This window comes from Argiope bruennichi, chromosome 3 (assembly GCF_947563725.1).
Source record: "Argiope bruennichi chromosome 3, qqArgBrue1.1, whole genome shotgun sequence".
Taxonomy (NCBI): domain Eukaryota; kingdom Metazoa; phylum Arthropoda; class Arachnida; order Araneae; family Araneidae; genus Argiope; species Argiope bruennichi.
Window position 1 is genome coordinate 104,217,391 of NC_079153.1, and position 21,682 is coordinate 104,239,072.

At 26.8% G+C, this 21,682-nt stretch overlaps 1 protein-coding gene and 1 long non-coding RNA gene across 2 annotated transcripts; both read left to right on the forward strand.

Moving 5' to 3' along the window:
• Window positions 1–2,328: 2,328 nt before the first annotated feature.
• On the forward strand, window positions 2,329–6,890 carry LOC129962920 (fungal protease inhibitor-1-like). The gene is made up of 3 exons (XM_056076922.1): window positions 2,329–2,360; window positions 4,580–4,781; window positions 6,763–6,890. Exons 2-3 carry the CDS (start codon window positions 4,601–4,603, stop codon window positions 6,888–6,890), a joined length of 309 nt encoding a protein of 102 aa, XP_055932897.1. The 5' UTR covers window positions 2,329–2,360; window positions 4,580–4,600.
• A 7,529-nt stretch (window positions 6,891–14,419) lies between these two features.
• On the forward strand, window positions 14,420–20,200 carry LOC129964071 (uncharacterized). Its single transcript, XR_008784061.1, has 3 exons — window positions 14,420–14,515; window positions 16,219–16,415; window positions 20,014–20,200. It is a non-coding gene; the product is annotated as an uncharacterized LOC129964071 (long non-coding RNA).
• Window positions 20,201–21,682: the final 1,482 nt, after the last annotated feature.

Here is a 21,682-nt window from a genome sequence, read left to right on the forward strand (position 1 = left end):
CCAAATTGCAACTTTTTGTTGTTTGTAAGTCGCCAAACGTGACTATCTTCTTTATCATTTTCTAACAACCCTAAAAGGAAAAAATTGATGCCTTAAATCAATAAATTGCCAATTTTCTGAACGTTCATTTAGAGGCTTCAAAAATCTCAAACCAAAACGACATCATGTTCTCACATGATAGTAACTTATAATTTTGAAAGTTAATCTCAGGAAGGTTCTTAGTCTAGATGGAATTAGAATGAGAATTGTAAGAGAAGTCTTTTTCTCAGTTTTGATTAGTTCTCTGACACGCTTAATTACTATCTTAATAAGAGTATCTTTTAAGATAGTAATCTGATATTAATTAGATATCAGGAAAAGAGCTCGAGGAGTCATAATATCAAGGGCAACCAAGGACTTAAGTGAAGCTTCTTATTAGAGCAAAATATCTACTTCCTACATGGGGCAAGATTTCATAAAATTATCTTTCAAAGGATTACTTACGAACTTGATAAAAAGGGAAATTTTCATTCTAAGCAATTCCGTTCTAAACGGGAGAAAAGCACTATTCTGGCATTAGACTACTTTTATAAAATTGTTAAAGATCAAAACGAGGAAAAATATTTGCATTAGTTATCTTACTTGACATTTCAAATGCATTTAACAGTATCGAATGCCAAAATATTATGAATTCCTTTAAAGAGCATGGAATTTATAAATATCAGTTTATATAATTAGAGTTTTTTTATAGAATATTAAATAAATTGATGATGATTTCAATTATTGAAAAAGTGTCCCACAGGAACACTTTTCAGTGCCTATTTTATGATTAACAATAGCGGAGAGATTGTTAAGAAGTTATGAGACATTATGAGAAGTTATGACATAACAGCCAAATCACGAGATCATCATGTTTGCTAACGGTATCTTTCTATTTGCTTTGGAAGGCTTCATGCTGATCTATGGATAGATTTCAAAGCCCAATTAAAAGAATAGAAGAATGAGTTATAAATTAAAATAAATATATATACAAATGTATAGTGCTCACCGTTTATTATATTTCTCCACAAAAAGTAATTTTTTCATATTCTTTCTAAGAATGTTAGCAGCAAAAATATCAAATATTCAAAAATATTAAAATATCTTGGGATTACATCTGATCGTAGAATGAAGTGGCATCTCCACCTCGATATAATTAAAGAAAAAGTTTTGAACGTGTAAAGCAAAGTATATATGGGGATATCCGAGGGATATACACAATTAAAATAAAAAAAAATCCTCAATCAAACACAAAGCTGCGAAGTCGGTGTCTCTCTGTAACCCAATGATATTGAACTAGTATTTTTTATCTAAGTTGTACAATAAATGCTTATATATCTGACATTAAAATTAGGAAAAAAATGCTATATTTCATTTTAAATCAATTTATTAAAGTTCAAAATTTTCCAACTTTAGTAACACAATACATAGAAATCTGGAATTTTTTTTATCAATGACTTTGGAATCTAATCAATACTAAGCTGCGTTTTGATTTCAAATTAGTCTCGTGCTGCAGAAAAGCAAGTATACTTTTGGTATAGAATCTTCTTTATATCGAACCGTTTTGTTCCAAGATTAAATGTAAATTTTTGCGTAGTAACTCAGATAATTACGTTTTGATGGCACTTCTGATTATTTTAATATATGTTTTTCAGTTATAGTGCTCTCATAAAAAGAAATTAGACAGTCTTATTGCTGATGGATTTTATTCAAAATTTAATGCAGATTGACAATTTGATAGTAAAGATCAGATTAACATTTCATGACTCGAGCTAATTTATCTTTTGGATTTTCTCGTAGATATTTTTATAGACATAATAAGATTCAAAATATAAGGGAACATTTTGGAGATTGTACTTTTGGACTGGAAAAGCCTAACCTGCAGTTGGATTCACGAAATTCTAGAATTAGAATTTCACCACGATTGCAATATCAATTGCATATTTCGCATGCGAGAAAGTAAAAACGCAAAACTCGCGACAGGTTTGTCTTTTATTAATTTCATATTATTAACTTCATTTATCCTGACGCTTATTTTTCATTTTAGTATTATTAAGATATTTATTATTTTATCAGAATTTTGTCAAAATAAGTGCAGTACTAAATTTTTTTCCATGAATTCTGTGTTTTTTTCCTTATACGTGATCTGAACTAAAATCTGAAATCGGCCATCTCTATTTAGATATCGTTATTGCGATCTTTAATGAAGGTCCATTCGAAGATGCACCTGTTGAAAAAACACCGACATTAATGAGCCTAGAGCCGTAAGAATGATGCAATAAATCTGATACATACTCTCACGGGCTTAGTTCAATGAATTATTCATTTTTTCATATGTACATGTAAGTAAGTAGTCTCAGAACCCTAATGCAGAAATACCTATAATAATTTCTTGGAATTTTCTCTTCTTTGTTTGTATTTGAATATAGATAAGTTCTTGATGTATATATAATTAAGTGATTATTATTAATGGTTTTTCTTTCATTGGTATTAATAAATTTGTATAATTATTATACAAATTAATGAAAAATAAATAAAATATAATAAACTTATTTTTATGGATTTGATAAAGAAGTAAATTCAATTTAATTAAAAATTAATATTTTGTATTGTTGTCTCGAATTGATATTTTAAGTGGATAAATAGTATATCGATTCATATCCCGATATTTGGGCACTCAAAACGTTAAAATTGACTACATTATAAAAATATCCAAATATCTTCTAAGTGTTTTCATGTTTGCTATATTTATTTAAATTGTTTTATATTGACTTTTGTGTCAAGCTGATATTTCTAACCGAATTTTCCAAGCCTTTTTCGAAGTATTGCCTCCAATTATCATTGTATGTTTTTAAAAGTTTAGCTCAAATATTTTAAATTCTTAAAAAAGTACTATGCATTTGGATACGAAATTTTTTTCTTCTTTTAAAATTTTGCTAGTTCCAAGGCTTCATGAAAAGCAATAAATATTATTATATTCCCTCTTTCAACTTAATTTCTATTCCAAAAATTAGGTGAATTGAAATACTTTTCAATCTAAAAATATAGTAATTCAAGTTTATATCATAGCACAGATATTTCTATCTTAAGCGCAGAAATTTTTACATTACTTCTTTTATTAACGAAGAAAATGTTTGTCGTTAATGTACGTTAAACTATTTTATTCACAATGCCTAAGGTAATATTTCCTTCTGTTTCTTTCTCTTTTTCATCACGTTTAATGGGTCATCTCTGTTCACCTTTTTATTTTATATTTATATTTTATTGTCACGTAAACTTCACACAATGAAAAGAAAAAGGTTTGGATGAGATAAAATTTTCATTCATACGGAACTGAATAAATTATATATTCATTATTAAATTATATATCATTTTAACTTTAAATTTCAGCAAATTATATATTGTTTCAAATTTGTATTTTATTCTCTATATGTTACAGTTGCGAGAATTTAGTTGAAAATGCAGAAAAATTTAAATCACAGAAATTTGGCAGTAATTTTGCATTTATTAGAAAAATGCAATGAAGATGAATTTTGTACTTATTTGTAAGGATTCTAGAGATATCGAATCTCGAGAGTGTTAGAATTCTCTTAAGAACTTATTCAGTTATTTAGGTATAATTATAATTTCCCTAAGGACATGCATATCAATATTGGGGATAGATTTATTAGCACAGAAGACTGAAAAGAATAGAGCATCCTATTGTTTTAAACTCAGAATTGATTAAAGTGCTTCTAAATGATATTTATTTTATATATTATTGAAAAAAAATGACAAAAACTTTAGAAATAACAGAGAAAAATTAAATTTTGAAAATTGTTTTCTGTACACACGATATAAAATGTGTACGAGATTATTAATTTATTTTGAATATGGATTATTAAAGAAATTCAGTTGGTGAGTATCAAAATTTCTCCAAGTCATTTTTTTAAAAACAAGATTGAAGTATTTTTGTATTTTTGCAATTCCTTTTGCCAAATGTTCACACAAGTTTTTGGAAGATTGATATTTTGCTAAAAAAACAGAAATTTATTAGACATCTTATAGGTGGCAATAAGATGTTTTATTCTATAAAATTGGAAAAAGTTGTGTACAATTTTCTAGTGTATGTTTTTCGCATTTTTTAAAATTTTATGTAACATAATGATTAAATAAACAAAATGTTCTTTCTGAAATGGTAATTCATTTGTTAAATGGTAACTCATTTTATATACGACGATTATGTAAATCAAATATTTTTGTTAAGAAATGAAGCTAGTCTGTTCTAAAAAGATATTTGATCTTATCTGGGGTGGACATAAGAGTTGCATAAAGCAAATATATACGTTTACAAATTAAACTAGTACTAGAAATCATTTTGAGATCTCCATTTAAAAAAGATTAGATGCTTGTCTTCAAACCTCATCCTCAATCACACTTCCATGTTTAATTGGTTGAAAAATAGAAATGATTTACAAATAAACGCTAAAAAACAAAAGAAAAGAGGATTAGAAGAAATGAAATTGATATAAATATATGATGAAATTTCTTTCCATTGATTTTATGCATTGATGATTTTCAGATTAATTCCTATATATTTGAAATGTATCAGATACTTTTCCTACTTCTGACTGCTGCTGTTACAGTCGAGGCTTACATTGCTTGTACTCCAGAAATATGCGAGAGCCAAAAACCATGCACGTCCGTAGAATGTGGAGAAAATGAAACCTACGAAGAAAAGGGTGGATTCTGTGGATGTTGTCCCGCATGCATTACATATTTAGGTAAGATCAGTAAGCCTAGAATTCAGTAATGTAGTTTTCAAGTGAGTAGAACTTTTGTAGTGATTTAATGTTGTTAATATGTTTTGTATTTTATTGCACAAATAAACAAAACCGAGTAGCTTTATAGTGACTAGAACTTTTGTAGTGATTCAATGCTGTTAATTTTTTTTTGTATTTTACTGCATAGAAAGAGTAAAAAAAAAAGTTTAAGACGAATGTTTATTTATGTTCAATAAAACCCCCATGATATAAATAATAAGCTCTCTGCATATATTTTTTTATTTTCTTCCAGAGATATTTAAAAAAATCCCAACAGATTCGATAGAATATTCTCATAAAAAATAGGAATATATATTTAATTAGTCGAAAATAATATTTTTTTTATTGTCATAAGTGTTTATACAAATGTAGACCGAAATAGCGGTGGTTTAAAACGATTAAATAAACCCAAATTATTTGTTTTTATGTTCCCATTTGTTACTTCTATTGGAGGACGTTTCAAAAATGAGAATGCTAAACTTCCGGTATCGTGTTTGGTTCCCGCCACCCTGGTGGGTATAGAAAGAGGTGGGGGTTGGCTACTGCCAATCGATGACGGAGCGTACTTTCCAAGGGAAGTGTTGTAGCATGGCCGGTGATGGTCTTAGGACTTAACCACAGTTCCAGCTAATGTTGCTGTCGCTGTGATCTGGTCATTCATTTTTATCCGTGTATAGGTCAGTGGAAGTAGTTAGTGATACCCATTTGTTAAATAAAATGAAGAATTATCATAAAGGAATGCATTAAAATCAAGGTAGTTGGCCAATGATATAAATTTTTCTAAACAAAAGCATTAATCGAAAGATTTTGATAAACGTTCTATTTTATAAGCGAGCTTATTGTTTACAATGCTTAATGATCACATAAGATTTAACATTTTCCATTCAACAAATCTAAGAACGTGAAAGTATTCTTAAAAATATCTCATTTGTTAAATATTGATAGTAAGTTATTAAAGTTCTTATCTGAGTTTAATTTTTATTTCAACCCATTTTTTTTTTGGCTTTAACCATTTTGTAATATAGAACAACTTTTAATCCAACATGCCAAATGATGAATGCCGCATGATCGAAGTTTATTTCCCATAGATAAGATCACGTGTTTTATATTAATAGCTTTATATAATAAAAATCTAGAGCTTGCTGTTGGTCATCTTGTGGCAAATGAAATATTTCCCTTCAATTTCGGTAAAAATTTTTAGTCTATAGATACCGATCATATTTATCGTCTATAGTTATAGTCTATGGATAAGTGCAGAAAAGGATTATAGAAGTCTAGATCACATTTTGTGTTTTAAATAATTTTTTTTATCTTGTACAATTTGATATCCACTTACATTTCATATAATGCTTATATATGATAATATACTACATTAAATAGCTTCCTTCACATGATAATATGTCATCAAATTTATAACCATCGCAAAGCACTACAATTTGTATAACTGCAGTAGGTTGTTGATTGTCGTATGCAAAAGCTATTGAAACCGAAAGGAATATATTCAAATATGTTCGAAAATAGATGTTGGCATGAATCAAATAATATTAATATGGGGAATAGATAGATTCTGATATCTACAGGACAGTTTTTTCTTAACAGGTTTTGAACCCGTATCATTTGAAAAGAATTCTGATTGTAAAAATTATTAAGAAAAATACGTTTAAATATTGAACAGAGCTTTTTTAAGAACTTAAGATGTTTCTCTTAAGAAATTCTTTGTAGTTTGTCAGGGGATGATAACTACAAACATAAATCAATTGTTAAAAAAATTTTTTTTTAAATTTCTCAACAAAACAAAATTTCTCAACAAAAATAATTTTTGTCTTAATTTTATCATTAAGATTATAAATAATTGTTGAATTTTTTTTTTATATATTTACTTCCTGTTAGCAAACTGATTTTTTCCAGATATTTTAACTGTTATATTTCATCATGTTTTCAGATGTAGGAGAAAAATGCCCACCACCTCTTTTTGTAGGAGGTCCACCACCTACAACAAAGTGTAGAGATGATCTAAGTTGTCAAAAAAATGAAGATGGTGATTACGTATGCACTTGCACTTGCAATTAATTAATGTAAACATATTTTAATGTAAAACAAATACTTTAATAAATTATTACTCTTAATATATGTAGTGTTTATTTTATTATGTTGAATCTGGGAATTATGTGTTATTAAGATATGATTATTTATAGACACTAGAATAAAATAAAACTAATTATTACCTAAATCATTAAATTACCTAAATCATAAATTACCAAAATCAAAACTTTTTAAGCAAGGCTGAACCTTATCCTATTAATGATGATTAATTTTTTTTACTAATTTTTAAATTTGAATTTATCAAGAGCATAAAAAAATCTGCATCAGCTAATAATAATAAAAAAAAATATTAGTGATATTCATGGAACATCAAAAATATTTGAGTCTCAATTTTCAATATCTTCTTCAAAATGATTCTGAAATGGTAAAGAATCTTTAAATTTTGCACCAAAAAAATAGGTTTTGAGTTTTTGAAGTACAGATAGTAGAAAATCAAGAGCAATTGCATTTAAAAACTGTACATTGAAAATTTGCTTTCGATTCGAGAATAATGATGCTTTTCGCCTGAATAATTTATCAAACATTACGAATGCAATTACTGTAGACTCGGCTATTTAACATAAATGCGATTGTAGACAGAACTTTCTGCATAAATTATCTCAGATTTCATGTTTAATTTAATATATCTCATAATAGCGAGATATAAATGCAAGTTATATAACGAATATAATATTGATTTTGATCTAAATTAATAGAAGAAATAAATCAGAAGTAAAATAAACTTTAAAAAGTTATTTTTTATTTGATGAGAATACTTTATGCAATATATTTTTTATTAAATTTATTTAGATTATTTTCTATGACTATACCAAGCAATCTCCAGAAGAATCTGACATTCTTATTACAGAGTTTTTCTTATAACTCATAGCATTTTAATATTACTTCTGTAATATTTCATACACTTTATTAATCATACATTAAAGTCATTCCATCTCAAAGAAAATAACGAATTTTATTGCTGAAATCTGTAACACTGTTTCTTTGTGCGTTTAATCTCATAATAAAAAAGAATGATTTTGAGATATCCTTAATGGAAGCCTGTTAATGACAAAAATGAAGATTCTTGAAAATACAAAATTTTTGGCGATATATCTATTAGTAGCTGAGATCGAGAATCCTTCTAGAAAATTCTATATCTTGTCAAGAAGACTATGTAAGCGGAGCTGGGCGTCCCGGGTTTGAGTCCCGGTTTGGGCATGGTTGTTCTTCTGTTGTTCTATCTGTGAGATGTGTGAATGTGCCCTCCTGTAAAAAGGGTTGTGCAAGCGAATGAATGATGCGTGAGTGGCAAAGTCGTACGCTAGGCCCTAGTTGGCGCTGCTATAAAAAACAAGAGACGTTCCCCCTCAGGCTTAAATCGCTGTCTTCGTAACAGCGGGCTTGTCAGTGGCAAGTGCCATAAGAAAACAAACAAACAATATCAAAAACATAGAGTATATTTGTGTTTTTCAATTTTTTCTAATTTGATATAATTAAAAGATTAATGTCGAATAAGATTGCATTCTATTAAAGCAAATAGAAATGTAGTTATAATAGTTTATATTTGAACTAATTATTTATATCCCAAAAGCAGGGCGAATTTTAGGTAACACTTTCTCTTATATGTTCCTTAAAGAGTAATTAAAAAAGATTCATTAGTATTTTTTATTTCTTTTGGGGATGAACTTGGTCATCTTTTGTTGTTATTTTTCAACAAATTCTTCCAAATAACACTCTGTATATTTCGATATCTACCAAATGAAGGAACCTGTGTTTGGAGTACCCCAAAAATTTCTTATCCTCGTATCAGGACATAATATAAATATATAAGAAGGATAAACTTATATAGGAATTCAAAGTCATTCTTATAAATAAGATTTGAAATATAAACTATTGCGCCAAATGAAATCTGAAAAATAATTAGAAATGATCAATTTTATTGTAACAGAGTCGAAAATAAAATTTGAAATAACCAAGATTAATTATGACAGTTGATAACTGTGAAATGAAATTTACTTAATTCAATGTAAATCCGAAAATTTCTGTTGATAGCTGAGATTATGCAGCATTGGAATTAAAAACAATTTGCTGCAATACATTAGAACAAGCAAATAAAAATCGTTGTCCACAATAGATAACTTGGAGGTTCAGCCAAGTTACAATATTTATGATAACGTTTAAAAAGTTAACAGTTTCAAATTAATTTAGTTAAACAATTCTTAAAAACAAAATAAAAATATTTAAGATAGGTGGTGCATTACAATTCATATTTATTTTTGCATTGACATAGTTGATATTAATTTTCAAATAGTTATCGAATTTTTAATACTTTTTATCCTTTTTTATATGCATTGCTAAAATCCAATCACTTTTACAACGAAGTAAGTTTCTGTTTATATACAACAATTTTATAACCAAGTTTGCTAAATTCAATTCAAGAAATACAAACTAAATTTAAATGCAAGAACAATTCAAAAACAATGCTCATATTGCTACCATATAAACATTTGACATTAAAAAGGATTTTAAGGTCATCCTTTCCTCCATCTTTTTTCACACTTTAGAAGATGACACGTTTTATGTTTAGCTTTTTCGTATACTGCATAGAATCAAGTCCGAATTTTGAAGCAATGCGTCTTTCGTTTCCACTGGTCTAAAATTTTGTACTGGTCTATAATTTAATGTAAAAAAATTTCTAAAAATCAAGCATCTAACTCGTGACGTTTTTAAGTTATTTCGTTCACACACAAATAAACTCGAAGAAAAATAGTAAACTAGTCTACACAGTTGCTCCATTATTTGAATATATCAACATTTTGAGTGTGAAAATATAGTAGGAAAATTTATTTATCTATCTTATTTTTTTTAAACTATTATATTCACTCACAAGCGAACAGTTTAGTTTAGAGGGGTTTAGTCCATGTTTGGGTCTGAAATCAATATTAAATTTTATCATCGAAGCTATTAACGTTTGTGAGCTAGCATGTTCAAAAACAGGTAGGTTTCAAAAGCAGGAAATTTATCAAAATAAAAAATATAAAATTTTTGATGATTAAACAATTTTTTCTATCTGTCCAGATTTTATGAAAAAAAATATGATTACAAATTTTGAATTTTTATAAATTTTTTGGTATTTTTTTATTGATAAATTTGAGATTGAAACAAATCATATGAAATAGAAACAGTTGAAATTTAGTGAGATTCCAATTTGAAAATAAAATTCAGTAAAATTCTTTGAATTCTGAAATGTATGGCATCAACATTTGAAAAAGTTTAAAGATTTGCACATAATACTAAATTTGGGAAAACATGATAGAGAGAAGTCAAAAGTCTTGGCGCAGTAGTGACAAGGGTTAAAAATTTTTTAATATTTTTTTTATTTGGCCTTCATTCCATTAACTGAATCAGAGAGGATACTATTTTCTTCTCGGAACATGGCGCATTTTCTGTTTACCTTAAAAGATTGTTAAACCTTTTAACAATGATCAGTGCAGCTATGACGTGATTCGTACTTCATTATTACGGACTGCATTCTCACAATTATTTGGCATATTGAAAAACCATTATCAAGTCTAGAACAAGAATGGCTGAAAAGAGTTGCCCACAACTTCTACTTTAGGCGGAAAATCCATAGGATAGTTAAATTCATCAGAGATCTTTGTCTGCCTACTCTCCAACAAGTGTCAGAGTTACACTTAACGACCAAGGACACAACAGTTTATGCATCCATAATTATGTTTTTAATAAAGATTGCCTTTCTTTGTAATCATTAATTGAATTATATTATATACGAATTTTTTAACTGCCTTTTCATCTACTATATTACTATAATAAATGCAATAAACTAATGAGTTTTTATTTTTAATGCCCAATATCGCTCTGTTTATTATTACTCTAAATATATTTTCTACCCCATTAAAAAGCATAAAACCACAGTAAATGATTAATTATTATCATTCTTTATCATAATGTATGACTGTATATTCTGTTCATACTTATTTCCGTTTTATTTTCTTTAAATAATCTGGTATTTAATAAAATTCCCGTGACATGCCCATTAAACTGTTTAGTGACCAGAATGATTAAGGTTACATGAGACGGCGTTCTGTTTAGTACCACCTATTGTTAAAATGCCAGTTATTGAAAACAAAATGACTAACACTATGACTCACTCTGTTCGTAACTTTTGCCATTAATTTTGAGTCATTTATTAAAATAGAGCAATATAAAACAATATCAACATAAAATTGAGTCCCTAACAGCAATTTTCTCTAAGTTGGGAAAGATATTAAGAAATTGAAACAAATGAGTAGGGAAAATTACCAAATCACAATATACATTGCACTATTGTATATGCTTTGAAGTATACACATTCTGTTTCACGCAATTTATGTCATTTTGTGTTGAAACGCATTTTATCAAGAGTGGATAAAATATATAGATCCAGCTGCAATCAGTTGTGGGAAATTTTAATGCATGTAAATTGAGGACATCTGTTCAAACATCAATTTAAATTCTTTTAAAGTTTCTGATAAAGCTTTTAGAATATCTGAATCGATATCCTTTGACAATGATAAGAAAGACATTGCAATGTGAATAAGAAATAAATATTTATAGATATTTGCTCATTAATATAGAAAATACTTTAATTACAATATGGGCATTGTCTTCTTTTTCATTCAACTATTTTTCCTTTTAGAATCTACATTAGCATTCTTTTTTATTCATTTTATTTAAAATATTTTAATTTACGAATAAGTAAAATAAAGACTTTAAAGTTTTAATGATATATTTACAAATTTATAGGTTTATTTTTATTTTTAGTATAGTAAAGGAAGAAGAACTCATTTTGGAACAGCGTTTTATTTAATTGAAAATGTGGGAGATATATACAATTTCTAGTCTAGATATTCGGTTCCATTGATATAGCTCATTGCCCTTTTCAAATGTCATATTCCGATTAAGGTATAATTCTATATAACTATTTATATATTGAATTCATACAAAATTCTATATATTTATTTTTAATTGATCGAAACATTAAAATCGAATTTTTTAAATTTACAATATATTCTCTTGGTATATTTTGAATTCTAAGAAGGGAAAAAATTGAACGAGTTCTGAGAAATAAAAATGAAAGCTAATAATGGTTGAAAAAAAAAGTAAATTAACTTTGTGACCCATTCCGTAGAATGCATATTTTATTCTGGCACTGGTAGAAAATTGTTTATAGAATAATAAAAAATTTCCATTTTATATAATTATTGGCTAAATACTCGGGAATAAACGGGCAACAATTAAATGAAAAAAATCTTATACCAATCTTCTGAGAAGGAAGTTATTTTCTGTTCATTTAATGATGAATGGTAAAAATATCTACAATTACATTTAAGTTAATTAATTATATCTTTTAAGTTTTCACTCAACTGTCTTTAAACATTTTATTAAAATATCCGTAATTTAAATTTGATATTATTTCATAAACTAAAGGAAATTACGTTGATATTTGAAGTTAACGCCAATATAGAATATAATTCAAGCCGTTGTCCTCGTTCAGATAATATAAAGTTTTTATTATTCAATTACAGTTTAAATTGTGAGAGAGTTTTTAATATAGATATTTTGTACAAAATTGTCGACTTGAATCTTGATAAACATATAAAGAGTCAAATGAAATCAATTATTATTAATAAGAATTAATTAAGCTGTTAATTTGAATTTATATATTTTGTCAAAGTTTTTATATTCTATTTCAGTTTCGTTAGTGCAAAACATTTAATAAGTTTTGTATTAAAGAAAGTTTGCAAAAGTTTTTTTTCTTGTAGTTTAAAAAAATAATTAGTTTTTGAAGGAGAAACTGAAATGCAGATAAAATAAAATGTGAAAATCTCAACAATAATAATACACACCTTTTGTAAATAATCGTAGAAAAGGAAGAGGAGATACTCAGAAGAAATATGCTCTTGAGTGGCAATTATAACAAGATTCGAAATTGAAGACCTGATTGAAAATTTTAAATAGCAAAGTGAAATCAAAAATATAAAATCAATTTTGCATTTTTATTTTTACAAAGTTTTGCAATCTGTTTGCTATAATGATGGAAAAAACTATTTGCAGAAAATTAAGAAACTATTGGCCTTTGGTACAAATTTTGAGCATCAGATTGACAATAAAAGTATAAAATAACTTTTTTATTCTAATACATAAAAGTTTTAAACATTTGATTTATATTAAGAAAAAAAAATCAATAGTTTAAGGAGGAAAATTTTAAACACTTACAGAATTTATTATTTTTTGGAGATGTTATAGAAAAGTTCTATTGGATATGTGGTTTAATTTCATTTATTCCATAAGAATTTTAATGTTTAGATGACGAATTAATAGAATGTTAATTAAGGAAACTGAATTTACTTTGAAAAAAATTGATTATTTAAATACCACTTGCTTCACAAATTTCAATTTTTAATGAAAAATTTCAAGATATATCATTTTCTATAAAAGTACTCTTTATCAATTTTTAAAAAAATTAGAAAGGAAAATTATACTAAATAATTTCATTTAATTATTTAGAAAATATTTTTTCCTGACATTATATGAGATATTCATGCATTTTAAAGATTTTTTTCATCCAGTTTAATTCTTTTAAGAGTATAGAAAATTGGAACTTGCGCATGCAATTTTTAATCTTTCCTAACCAAAACATGCATCTCATGTAAATTTCAAGGAATAAAATTTTAAAAATCCATTATACATAATCTTTATATATAAATAAAGTTTATGGGAAATATATATATAACTTAATATATAATTAAAGTTATGTTCTTTTTTAATATAATCTTAAATCACATAATGCCAAAATTTTCCTCTTATAAGTCTAAACTTAATTCTATCCTTATAGCAATATATACTATAGAAGTTTATCCATAATTAAAATCCATTCAGATACGATCCATAATCCATAAATCCATACGATCCATAATTAAAATACTTTATAACAATTTATAAATAAGGATAATAATATTAATATTGTAAGTATAGTCTCAGCGTTGATTTATATTTTAAACATTTGATTAAAGTAAGTACCTCATGCATTCTCATATAAATAAAATTTTAAGGCATTTTGCTTTGATTTGAATAAAACATTAAATTTTTAAATGGAGGATTAAGAAGGCTGTTTTTGCTAACAAAATTACACATAATAAGATAAAAATATTCTTTCACAGTTTAACTTCTGCCTCTTAATGACTTCCTCATTACGTACTCACCTGCCGCTTCCTCGTTACTCAGTAATGAATTTCATCGTAAATATCAAATACTCAGTTTAGTTTGACAGTAATATTTTGTTTTTTGTTGAATCTTGATCATTGCTAATGACTTTTTTTCTAGGAGAAAGAAATTTTACTCTAAAGAGTCAGGGAAATCTATTTATAAATCATTACGACTGATTGTTTCACCTGCCATTAAAACTTAGTAATAAGATGCGCAATGGTTTAGTGCAAAAACCAAATTTACATACTGGCCATAGGAGGGAAACATTAGACTATCATTTAGATAATGTATATAAAGTGTTCTTATCTTAAGTAATATTTCCTCGATTTGTGCGCTGATATTGTGTAAGTATATTTAAATTCACATTTTTAGAAATACATTATTATTACAATTAAGCTAACATTGGACTTTGAAATAAGTAAATATGGACGAAAATTTTATTTTAATCATTTCATACCAAAATATATATTAGTATTCAACTAAAATGGTGTTATAAAATGTATTGTTCAATAAAATAAACATCTGACCGGCCTAGAAAAAAAAAGACTACATTTTAATGATTGTTCTCGAAATAATATTGTAAATAGATTAAAATATCTTTGAAATATTCCAGGTATCTTATTGTTTGAATAAATTAAATAGAATTGATAATAATGATTTCGGTAAAAAATTAAAAAAAGAAAATAGGAATTGACTTTTATACTTTTTTTTAAATAGTTAAAACTCAATTTTAATTCAGAAAAGCATAAAATTCTTATGAAAATTCAGTAAATGTGCATAAAATAGTTTTAAAAATCTAGCATTTATTTGGAATCACAGTTATACACTGTTTTGTTCCAAATAAATTTATATTGCTTAATGAAGAAAAAATAAAGAAAAAATTAAAAACTAAGCCATCTGGTATATTTTAAAATTTTTAAAAATTTATTTTTTTAAAAATATTTTGTTTTAAAAAGTTTTTTAAAAAAGAAATTTGACATATTTATTTAAATAATTAGCAAAAGCCTAACAGAGTCCATTGTCCCTTTAATATAAATTTTTGGAAAAATCATATCTGAATATCAGTTCTCATTGATTAGATTGACATTCAAGGTCATTAAGAATTGCTATATAAAAGATATATAAAGCTTCCATAAAATGAAAAGTTTGAATTAAATTGATAGAATATTAGTTGAAGTAATTGAGTAATTTTGGCGTCAACTATACGTTATTTAATTAAATTTGCCTTTATTATAATAGGCCTTATATTAGCCATGGAAATCATGCTGGCCATTTTGATTATTAGAATTAAATAACTGAAGTACATTCAGTTTTGCGCGTATATTTTTCCTATTTGATTGTTGAAAAAACATTTATCAGATTTCTTCTAGATTGTTATAATTGTTGTAGAAACCAGTATATTCTAGAAGAAAAGTATTAGTTTTATTTGGACAATTTTAATCAGTTATTCAAAAATTTAGAAGGGAATTTATTTGCCATGTCAAGTAACTTTTCTGTTAAATAGTTGTATTAGGATATGCATTAAAAATTAGAAAAGAAAATGAAACAGAGAAAAATTTGTGATTTTGGGTGCGGTTGATAAAATTGTGGCATACGACCTTTAAAAAAAAGATTGAATAATTCTTGGTACTCGATGTTTTATAAAAATAACCGAAAGTAGGAGATTAATAAAAATTATATCCAAGTAATCTGAATGATCTCTTACACTTAACGAAGGGTTAATGTTCAAATATTTAATGCCCCTTTCATAATATTTTCTAAGGGGTGTTATATTTACAAATATATCCAGTAAGAAATTCTTGCATGGTAAAGTAGTTAAAAATTAATTAAATGTTATTATATATATTGAAGTATTAGGAAATTCAACCTGCAAAATTGAATATTTGAATAATTTATTAATTAACTATTTTTGCACCACAGATTATAAACATGAGTAAATAAAAGATTTTCCATGTTGTTTTATCTGTCTTTTATATTCTCAAAGGGAAATATTTAAAATGCATTTTACAACTAAGCAGTTATTTTCATTCAGCATATTTCTTTTCAGACTGGTCTCTTCTGTTTCTAAAATGATTAAAACACTTTTATTGGTTTTTGCTGCAATTGCCACAGTAAATGCAATTGTATGTACTAAAGAAACTTGCTCTCTTGTAAGGTGTATGCAAGCAAATTGCACAGGGGATCAGGTCTTAGTACCAAAAGGAGGATTTTGTGGATGTTGTGATGCCTGTATTACATTTTTAAGTAAGAGAACAATTTGTTAATCATCTGTTTAATTTTAAAAACATTATAATAGCCTTTATCCATTTTGTACGTTTTTACAAGGAAATATCACTAAGATTTTAAAATGATCTATTATACAGTTATAAAACATTTGTCAGGATTATTCGCTGAAAAATAGAATCAAATAATACGGTAAGAAGCATCTATCAATTCTTATGTTTATAGAATAATTTTTTCAAGAAAAATTATACATCCCTTATTTATTATTATTTATTTTTAAATAGTTTATCCAATTAATAAAAACTTCTAATTTCAAATAAGAATTTATAGTCAGTATTATTTTTATAAATTTATTTTGTCATTAAGTCATTAAAAATACTGCATGATAGCTATTACCAATCTTACTGTTCTTTTTGAAACTTTGAGAGAATGATGAGAACAATACTAAAAATAATAATTGCAAAATTTATTATAAGAGGGATGCCGAAGTTTACGGGATATTTTCAAAAGCTTGATTTATCTCTACTTATAACAAAGATGAATATATGTGTATATGCGAATTCGCTCTCTACAAGCCAATCCATTTGATTTAGAGTTGTAAAATTTGGCACTTATATTTTTTGGAGAATGCAAATGGGCATCTCTGAGAAACATTTTTGAAATTTTAATTAGAATTTTTATTAATTTCAAATGAAGCAAATTGGTGACACTATTTCTCAAAAATATCTAAATATTTTATGGAACAAAATTGATTCTTACATTATTTTGAAATTTGAAATATATGATCTTCTCAATGATACCAATGTTTTGGCCTTTAAAATTTAAAAAAATATTTTTTTATATTTTATATTTTATTTATAGTTTAAAAAAGTGTTTGACGCATATTTAACAACAATATATTTATATTAAATAAAAATAAAATTTAATTTTCATGAAAGCGTGATTAAGAAAAACTATCTTTTATGAACGTGCTGCCATTCCATCGATGAAAGCTCAAATTAAGGTGTATGTACACACTTGAAACTTCGAAAATCGTTCAAAATATCGAATATCTTTTTTATTGCTTAATAATGTTTTCATGTTCTTTAGCTTTCAAACGATACCAAGATGTTGCCAATATTCCAAATATTTCTCGAGTTATAAATATTTTTCTTCAGGTGCTTTCATTGAAAACTCTAGTTACGGTGTTTTTAAAACTCATTTTATGAAGAATGATATTTTTCCACTATGTTGCTTCATTCAAACAATCATAACTCAACAAGAAGTTAACCAAATACAGTTATTTATATATCAAAATAATATGTATGAAATAGCGAATGTTTTGTGCCTCAATCAAAGATATATTTATAGAAATAAATTTTTAATAGCTGTTTAAAAGTTAAAATTACAGAAAAAAACTCGATTTTTAGATTCATCGTTGATGGAAAAATTGTAAAAAAAAACTATATATTTTTATAACTTGATTGAGGCAGACAATATGAAGACTAATATTAGGCATAATTTCCAACTAGAATTGTGCGTCTGTACAAATTAGAATTTAAGATATCATGTTTAAAAAAATAGGCTAATTAGCTCATTAAATATTGTTTAATTAATTGATAATTAGTGTAATATGGTTTTTTCTCACTGAAATGAGTTTAAACATATATTAATAACCTACTGTAAAAAAACTGAATTTTTGAAGTTAAAATTAAAAAAAAAAATCTTCAAGTGTGTACGTACACCTTAAGAGATAAAGCGATTCTCACTACAAATTAAGCACGGAAAACTGTAATTTTTAGCATAAAAGTATTAAACACGAAATTTTTAAGGACATTATATACAAGGCAAGGTTTTCAACGACCTTTTAAAATGCCTTTATAATATTTTTATATTATAAATTTAATAATTCTGTATTGCTTAAGTCAAATATGGTTTATATGCACATGCTTTTTATTTATTATAATCTGGGTCCAGCAACTCATTTCTAAACAGTTAGATAATAGGCATAAACAACTAATAAAAATTGCTAAAATGAAATAAAATGCTATATTTTATGTGAGTCGATATATGTGCTGATGGATTACCAATTTTACACTTTTATTCAGATCCTCGGTCCCATGAGTAAAATTTTAGAAAATATTCTTTTATTAAGAAAATATTTTAAATAAAAAAAGTTTCACATTTTTGTCAAAATTTGAATGTTATTTCATTTTGAAAATTTTTATAGAGAAACCTTTTTTGATTCCAAATTTTAATAGATATATAATTTTTTTTTCTATTTTAGAAGTCTTATATTGTTCTTTTCATTGTGCTATGTATTTTATTACTAGTGCTACCTTAATTTCTATCAATATTTTTATATATCGAATTATATTACAGGAAAAGGCAGCTATTTTTAAAAATGAAATGACCTTTAAAATTTTTCTGCATTTCAAAACTTTTCTTTCATTGTTGACGATGTAGATATGAAGGCATGACTTATTTTTTTATGAGGAATACGTTCTGCATTTTTAACGTACATTTTGAAATTTTGTTGCACTTACGACTAAGGATCACTTTCATTTATAAATAAGGAATCAAAGTTTTGAAGTGCGTGCATTTTAAATATTCTATTCTTTCTTGTATTTCAATTGGTTATATAAAAGTATATTATCTTTCTTATGATTCGAAAATTGCTTAGTATTGTACTAAATTGAATTTTATGTTGAATCAAATAATTGCACATTCTAAAAATTCATGTATTGCATAAATTATAAAAAAAAATGTTCTTTAGGGTACATTCGACTTGAATGCTGAAGGACTCTTTTTTTTTTCTGTATTCATATTTAAAAAAAATCAGGTTTGGTATCAACAACAAGAACAACAAATTATTAACTGAAATTTAATCACTTCTGTTTCAAGTTCAAGTTTAAACTTTAAGGAAGTAGACAAAAATTTAGAGATACATAATAGAATGATTTAAACAATGTAAGGCCTCTAAAATAGCATGAGTTGTATGAATATCAAAATTGAAATCTTAAAAATATTTCTATGAAGAAGTTCATTAAGACGAAATTACATAAAATATTTGATAGTGTATTTTAGAAACCATTATTAAAAGCTAAGCAGGTGAACGGCAAAAACGGCTTCTATTTAAAAATTATTATATTTTATCGTTGTTATTTATGCACTTGTCATAGACAAGCCAGCTGACGAAGTCAGCGCTTTAAGCCGAGTTTGTGCCGTATCTTCTGAGGGTGAAGGCCCCTGAACACCCGAGGGCAGAAATCTGACTTCTAGCTCATATGAAAGTGACATTTACACAATCACTTGCACAAACCCTTTTCATAGGGGGGTTCTATCACACGCCTCACATATAGAATACCATCCCCGAACCGGACCTCGACTGTCCCGTGACGGAAGCCGAGATCACGGGGAAGACCTGCCATCCCAATGTCAGGACTTTGGCATTTATTGTGCATCTTCAATAAGGTTCTTTTTTCACATAATTAGAAAATAATACAATCTTAAAATATCATCTTTTTATACTTTTTCGAAAACTTAGAATTTATATATAACTATTGGTGGTAGGCATTTTCATTTTGTTTTGTTTTTAGATTTTTTTGTTTGATATTAATTTTTTTGGTAACCTTTTTAGAAGAAGGCGAGGAATGCCCTATTCCACTGAGAGGGGGTACTCCACCAACAAGGCGGTGCGGCGAAGGCTTAGAGTGTGTATTTTCATAAAGTTTCATGCGCAAGCAAATTTTGATATTCGAGATTTGCTCTTCAATTCAATTCATCTAGTGTAATTTGATGAAACATTAATAAAAATTTATGAAGTAGTTTTCAGAAGTTTATTTTGTTGTCTCAAATGTGTTTAGAATCGGGAGATCACATTTCTATGAATTAAAAATGTCAAAGTGAGTAAGAAGTATTTTATATATTTGTTTCTCTCATCTCTCTTTCATATAGTATACAGTACACTTCCGACACATCCGGTTAGTAATTATGCGGCTTCCGTACTATCCGGTCTAGTTTTTTTTCGTCGTATTAAATGAAGATGGCAAGGTGTTAGCAATATTGCCAAGGCATTGGAAACGGCATATGCTATGATCCTGCTACTTATCGTATGCAAAATACATGTTGCGATAAGAAGTGTTCTGAATTCTGTTCATTGTTTCGTCAGTGGATAAAGGACCTGAATTGTTGCCGCTGTTCTTTATTATAACTGCACAGTACCTACAGTATTCTTAAATTATTCTTGGAGCATGCTTAATGTTTTTTTTAGTGTACCACAGTGAAGATTTCAAAATGAGTTGTAACCTCAAAAAAGTGACTATGGAGGAAATATTATGCTCTATACAGCCACTAGACTCTGGTGTAACTGCAAAAACCGCCAACTGCTTCTATGATTCACCGGACAGCGTTCACATTATAGTTTGCTTGAAATAAATGTAGGGTTTAGTACTTAATAAGAAGTGAGAACGTATGTATTATAACAGTGAGTTTTGGTATAAAACTTGAAAGAAATGAGTTCGTAGATCTCCGGCCTGTCCAATTTTTTCGTTATTCGGCCTACCCTTCAGCCACATTAAGCAGGGTACTCGGAAATGTACTGTATATATATTGTTCATTCTTTAATTAAGGAATGTAACATGATATGCGTGTTCATATCACGGCCGGGTCACCGAAGTGGCAAATCTGCAATGAGCGGGAATAGAACCTGGGACCTTGTGGTTCGCAGTCCAGTAACATGACCACGATACAAAAGCAATTTCTCGGGTACGTAGTTGTTAACTGTCTTATGAGTTATTCACTACAGTACCATGTTGAATCTTTACACCATTAAGATGACGAAGATTATTTTGGTGTTTTTAAGCAAAATGTGCTCTAAAGTACGTTATTTTCAATTCGAAATTACAAATGTGATATTTAAAATTAAAATACTTCTGTTTAGGACACTGTAGGGACAGAACCGAGAAGAAAAAGGAAAGTTGGATATAGAAAATATTACAAAAAAAAAAAATAAAAGATAAGAAGTATTTAGTTTAAAATGACATTTATTATTTTTAACCTATTTTTTTAGTTCTTTATTGTATAAGTTAAAAAAAAATAATATTTCAATTTTATGCCAATAATAAAAAAATCATATTTACGTACATTATTTTTTAAAATTATTTAGCATTTAATAGGATTATGAATAAATTATTACACAATTGCGATAGAATAGAGTTTTATCTGTAATCGCAGGTCTTTTTTTTCTTTTTTTTGTCTTTTATTCTTCAGAACCGCATTTGTAGTAGTTTGTATTTTCATATTTTAAA